Source organism: Morus notabilis, unplaced genomic scaffold (genome assembly GCF_000414095.1).
Source record: "Morus notabilis unplaced genomic scaffold, ASM41409v2 Scaffold604, whole genome shotgun sequence".
Classification (NCBI taxonomy): Eukaryota; Viridiplantae; Streptophyta; class Magnoliopsida; order Rosales; family Moraceae; genus Morus; species Morus notabilis.
Window position 1 is genome coordinate 60,031 of NW_010362300.1, and position 6,649 is coordinate 66,679.

Sequence of the window (6,649 nt, forward strand, 5' to 3'; positions counted from 1 at the left end):
TTTTAATTTTTAATAATTATTACGATTTAATATAAAAAAATTATAATCTTTCAGCTGATTATGACGGAAAAAAGCTCCCAACAAAAGTGTTACTGGTCCACTCAAAAGGTCTTTTAACTAAAGTTTTTTTTCTGTTTATACTGATTTTAATCATTTTTATACTCATTTTAATCATTGAAAATGCATTATCGCATTATTTTCCCCGTGCTTTCTTTTCAAAGGGATAAGGGAAAAGCTGGAATATTTTCCCCGTACATCACTCCATAAATTGCCCATTTACCAAGCTCCCATAGTTCTATAAATTGTCATCGTCCACTGTACGCGTCTTAGTTCGCGCGTGGCTATTGCAGTACAGCATTTTTTCAAACAATTGGGTATTTTGCAAATTTCCCCAAAATTTTAAGGATTTTGATAATTTACTCTTAAATTTTATATTTTAACAATTTGCTCACTCAACTTACAAAATAGTCAAACCGCCCTTTTTTACTAATTTTGTCACGATTTTTTGTTATATTTATAGGAGTAAAAGTCAGGAATAGAGAAGATTTATGTAACATTTTGAATTGGGATGTTGAATCTTTTTCATTAAATGTGACAAAAATGTGATTTTTTGTGAATATTTAACACAATCATAACCAAAATGAGACACATTCTAACTGTTTTACAAATTGTGGCGTAAATTATCAAAATTAAAATTTATAGGGTAATTTATCAAGATCTTATAAATTCAGAGGGTAAATATGCAAAACATCCTTTCTTTTTTGGATGATTTTCAAGAAATTCAACCTCACTTCAATTTTTCTTCGGGGTCAACCCACTAGAACTACTGTACATATACATATATATATATATATATATATAAAATTAGTCGTCTCTCTCACTTTCTCCTAAAGGCCATTCCACCGTCCCATTGCCTTCTCTCTCCTCTCTCTTTGCCCATTTTCTATCTCCATCTTTTCTCAATCATTTCTGTTCTTTTCTGGGAAATATAAATCGTTTTTGTTGTCCCAGGAAAAATAAAAAAGAAATGTTTGATTTTGGAGATGAACTGACTGTTGAAAGCTACAGAATCCCATGGCTGATATGGGTCCAGGTCTTGGTGATATTTCTCCTTATTCTCCTTCTTTATTGCTTCACTATCATTTCTTTAGATCCCACAGACTCTTGTTCCTCTTCTTCTTCAAGTCAGAATACCCACATAGAAAACAAGCGATTTCCCAAGCACAGCACGGCTTCAACGGTTGTTACAAATCGATTACAAAATACCCAGGTCAGAAAGTCTCTATTTCTTTATGTTTTATGTAATATTTTGGATTTTGGATGATGAAAGTGGTTTTGGGTTTACTGGGTTGAATTGCAATTTGGGTTCTTTTTTTAGAGTTGAAAAATATTTGGTTTTTCTTTTAATTATTTGTTTGTTTATTATCTTTGTGTGGAATTGTTGTTAATGTATTCTTGAACTCCAAGCTAAGCAAACTTATTGAGAATGATCTGGTACCATATTTGTAAACCTTTAAAAGTTGCTTTCTTTTGTTAAATTTTGCTTAGAAGGTTTGTACTAAGTCTAGGAACTATTTTCAGTTTTCATTCTCATTTTTAGCGTTTTGTTTCGCATTTATCATGGTGAATTTCAACCCAAGAAGTCACTTCTTGGAAAGTGCTTTTTTTATTTTAAAATAAAAAAGAAAGAGAGAAGAAACTTTAAAAAAAAAAAAAAAAAAGAATAAAGGTTGTAAAGTCGGTAGCTTTACGAAAGATCCTTCTGTAATCCTTGCTAAAATTTGGTGGCTTCACCCTTTTTTATGTGGTGAAATGGTAGGTTTTAATAAATAAAAAATAAAAAAATAAAAAAATTTATTAGCTTAATTTCCAATCAAAGGTCTCTTTAAACCCTGATTATTGTTTTTTTGATAATGCTAATTTACTCATCTTTGGAATTGAAATCATCGGTGGATTACAGACATTTTCTTGAATTTACATATATTTTTTCTTCTATTTGCGTTGAAAAAAGTGAATTCTGGATCTTTCCCGGGCCCTTATGAATAAATTAAACAAACCACGAGATGATTAATAAATTTCTGTGAATATTTTTTGTTTGACAGATCAGCCCGGGCAATAAAGTTCAATTTTTGGTCAATAGATTATTACCATTGCCAATGTGTTTTAATATTTAATCCTAAATATGTCAATTCCATTCATAACCCGCCAGCAAGAAAATTGTTTATGTCAGCCACTAGAGAAATTTCCATTAAAAAAACGTTAATTGTATTGATTTTCTGAATGTCATGCTACTATATCATAACCCAAATCAATTTATTTACAAATTTTCAAATCTAGAAGATTGGCTAGCTGTATATTCTCTCTTTTGTCCGCAATAAATATTTTTTTATATCTAGCAACGTGATACGATCTTCTGTTTACCTTTTATTTTAATTTTTATTCTTTGGAGGATTTAGCTGTTTCTATGGTAGGGTTTATGGGAAAAAAAAGGACCCACAAATGAGATGAAGTTTTAAACCATTGAATCACATCGCAATTTTATCAAACTTGATAAAAATTTAACCGTTCGGAGCTGTGCCTATTAGTAGGTTTTTTCTTTCTATTAAAGAATTTTTCTTATTCTTTTTCTTGTCTGGCCTTTCTTAAAAATTGATGCACCACCAAACTGATTTTTTTTTTTTTTTTTTTTTTTGTGATTCCTAATGCTTTGGCCCGTTTAGTTCGCTGATTCGAGTTTTTAATTCAAGTTAAGATGTGATGTTATGTGAGAGCTTTTTACTGTAGCAAAAAAGTTAGATGTGACTGTTTCTGAGAGCATTTTACTGTAGCAAAACTCAAATTCTAAACTCGAATCGGTGAAGTGAACGGTAAATTTGTCTCTTTCATTTAGCTTACTTGTTACCTGGCCCTAATCTTTTAGCTTCTCCTTTTTCAAAGATAAAATAAAATACTTAAATAAACAACAAATTGATTTTAAAAAAAATGCAAAAATCAGGGCCTTTTGAGAATGCCTAGTTGTGTTGTGTTTGTTTGTATTTATTAATTGAAGGAAAATGACTTACACCTCACGACAAGTTGCAAGCAAGTATGTTTTGAGAAAGGCAAGCTTTTAGTTACTTTTTTATTCATTAGAAGATTAGTTAGTGGCGTGCAGACTTTAAATTGCTGTTTTCTACAACTATTCCTTCATTCCATCCACTTTGTTTGAAGATTTCAACTTTGAATGCTTTCATAAGAAAGTCGATTTAGTAAAGCCGTATCTTTGTTGTTCACACGTATTTTCTCTTTGTGATTTTAGAGAATGGGGTTTGTATTACATGTATTAACTGAAAAAGCAACTTGGTCTTTTTGGTTTGAGATTCTTATTCAGTTCTTTTGTATTTAAAATTTTAGTATTATGAAGAACCCCCATTTGGTTTGAACAATTTTCAAATTTTGGACTTAAGTACAACTGTAAAATTCCATGAAAAAGTTCAAAAACTAAGGTGATATTTTCATTGTTTTCGTTGAACTATATTCAAATTGATGTGTTCTACTTTGACAATCAAACGCGCTTTTGCAAGTTTTGTGTTAGATACTGTACTCAAATTTTATTACCGAACACTTGCTCTAGTTTTAGAAATCTCCAAATCCAAATTAACTATTCTCAATACTAATCCTAATTTTAGATTCTCATTCCTTTTTTTTTTTTCTGGCTGACAAATTATGCATGTTACTGTTAGCTTATAAGACAGATTGGATGATCTTTTGATCAGGTTGGGGCAAACCAGAGTATAAAAGGAGAGATAGCGGCGGGAACAAGCAGAAGAGTAGTAGTGAGAAGAGGAGAAGAGATTAATGCAGATAGGGAAGACCAGTACGCTGCAGGAATCAACATATATTTCCATCCTTGCTATTACGTTCGCCTTGCAAGAACAGCGTTCCTCAAGTGTTTGGGGTTGGATTCCGCCTCCGAAAATTCCTCGAACCAACAAGGAAAAAAGAAGAAAGAACAATGAGATATGAGCATTGCCCTTCACAGATCAGAAAAAGAATTTTCATGTTCAGCTTGCTGAACGCCCTCCTAAAATTGGGGGCCCCCACCACCAATAGCACAGTCTATTCAGGGTTTGTAAAATAGTTGAATTCGGCCCGGAAAATGCAAGAGAGAAAGAAAAATTGTGACATGAGGCAGGAATCTTAAAGAGCCATTCAAGAAGAAAGCAGTGCACAACAGGAACATCTACAAAGTCGAGCACTGCCACAAGTTGGTTCATTCTGTGTCAATTGTAAAAATCAACCCAGTTTGTGGCAAATTGAGATAGTTCAGGTGATCAGTTGAAATTTTTAAGTGGTGTCAAATGGCTCATAATATCTCACTGAACTGAAGCAATGGTCAAGACAATGAGATGGAAATTGTATTTTACAAATTCAAGATGGAAATTGAACTTCTGAATTATTGAAAAGAAGATGGGCTGGATTATGAGCCCTGGACATTTTATGAGAACCATACGAGAGGGGTTACTAATCAGATTGAATTATATCAAACTTTTGAAATATTTTTCAAATAAAAATGTTAATTTCGTTAAAATAATATTAAGTGATTTTGTAGTATAAAAGTTGAATATCGTAATTTTTTCATTACTAAAAGTTAATTTTTTTTTAAAAAAATAATTGTTATATTTTAACTCAACTCTCAATTCTCGCAATCATAAATTTGCTATGTAATTTTTTTTCTTTTTGGATTAATGGTGAGTGACCTTCTTAATCATAATTGCCTCTTTATTAAAACAAATTAACTTAAAAAACTTAAACAAAAAGGACAACACTGAACAAATAAAACAATATTAATTTCACATTCAATTTTAAGAGTCAATTAAAAAAAATTCTTTTAAAAGGGCTATATTTATGTAAATTGGCTTCTTGTTTTCCTAATTTCCCATCTCAATGCTATATGCGATGCCAAAAGAACCATATATTGACTTTTTGGAATATCCTGCAAGCCAGAGCTCATTATGCCATAATTAGGTGCCTTTTCATATTGTTGGCCAACCCCTCATTAATTTCATAAATTTCGCATCAGAAAGAGTTTTAACTGAGACATAAGGAAAAGCCTTTTATTATTTACAATATTGACTCGTAGGCTATATTTATGTTCTCGTTAAATAACATGTTATTAGTATATTAGAAAGATGTGGCTATGTGACATGGAAATTTCATACATGAACGTGTTGGGAGTGTATGAATAAAAGTCTCATATAGAGTTTGAGATGACGAAAATTCTATGGTGAAAATGAACTCTCAAAAGAGAAATTCAATTATAAGGCAAATTCCCAATGTGATGGATATCTCGATGAAGTCGTGATTTTCTTGATTTATCAGCATGAGAAAGATGGACGGGCAAAGTATCATTGAAGATTGTGGATTTTGTTCTGAAAGTGTTTGGTATAAGATAATCTTTGAATAGGAATGAGAATGTTCTCATATTCGTGTGTTTAGTACAAGAATCGCACTTTTTATATTCCTAAGAAAGTCATACTTTACTCCAAAATGAGGTAATCTAAATTTACCTGATAAGATGTTATTCATTTTCTCGGGAATCTGAGTATCACATGAAATTATAAAAAAACTATGAGACGCAATCCTCCCCTCCCCCAACTATTTTGCAGCCGTAGCGACCTCACCATCACCACCCACAGACTCGCCGTCAGAGCCCCACCACCACCACAGAGCCACCATCGCAACCCTAACACAAGCACCATCGTCGCCGCACGTCCCATGACGTTTATTTAAATGGGATGAGCTAGGTTCGTTAACAAGTTCTTTATTTTCCCACTACAAATCAATGATTTTCAACTCCGGAAAAGTAGGTGGATGGCCAATTTTGGCCACCCCTTTTCAATTAGAGGCCGAACTCTTTTTTTTTTTTTTAAGGAAAATAACCTAACTTTTCTTTTCTTTTTTAAGGGATTTTTTTTAAACAGTGGTCAACTACCACTATACTATGGTTTATCACTGGTAAACCAGTAATCATTGATTTACCACTGGTCTATTACTGATAAACCGACAGATATTATTGATTGAAATTTGTTTATCACTAACTCATGTATTGGTAAATCATTGATAAACCGGTTTATGTTGCACAAATCCCTTTCAAACTTGGGTTTCAGCAAAGTTGTATAAGGCAGCAAGATTGATCAAGTTTTCAAAGGGGTGTCTGTACAATTACAAAATGTTTTTGGTGTACTTTTGAAGTAGCTGGGCAAACACTTTTTATTGGTTATATGCAGCTAACTAAGACAAAACAAAAATAACATGATAAATGAGGTTAGATTACCTAATCCTGCCAGTATTCCATTTGGGATGACATGCATGATTTGGTTTATACAGTCCCAATATGAAATTTTAGTGTTTGGCTTATTCTGAAGAAAAGCATCTGAAGAGTTGCAAAGTGTTTTGGCTGTTATAGAATCTCAGTTTCAATTTCAGAGGAATATTTGTGTCGTTTTATATATGTATGGGTCAAACGGTGGCATCGATTCCAGATCATTTGGGACGTGGAGTGTTACTTGTCTCTCTCTCCAACATGCACCTTTTTCATAAAAAGCCAAAAAAATAAACGATAAAGATTTTCTTAAACAATGTTGTGTGTCTTTTTTTAGAAGAAAAT

General features: G+C 32.2%; 1 protein-coding gene across 1 annotated transcript; it reads left to right on the top strand.

Annotated features, from left to right (window-relative positions):
- Positions 1-893: 893 nt before the first annotated feature.
- Positions 894-4,486, top strand: LOC21402982. The gene is made up of 2 exons (XM_010101585.2): positions 894-1,270; positions 3,756-4,486. The coding sequence occupies exons 1-2, from the start codon at positions 1,028-1,030 to the stop codon at positions 3,996-3,998; spliced, it is 486 nt and encodes a 161-aa protein (XP_010099887.1). The 5' UTR covers positions 894-1,027; the 3' UTR covers positions 3,999-4,486.
- The last annotated feature ends 2,163 nt before the right edge of the window (positions 4,487-6,649 follow it).

Bases quoted from the DNA above. Each gene is read 5' to 3' on its own strand.
- LOC21402982 (XM_010101585.2), top strand. From the start codon at position 1,028: ATGTTTGATTTTGGAGATGAACTGACTGTTGAAAGCTACAGAATCCCA. The intron at 1,271-3,755 runs GTCAGAAAGTCT...TCTTTTGATCAG, and splicing joins ATCGATTACAAAATACCCAG to GTTGGGGCAAACCAGAGTAT.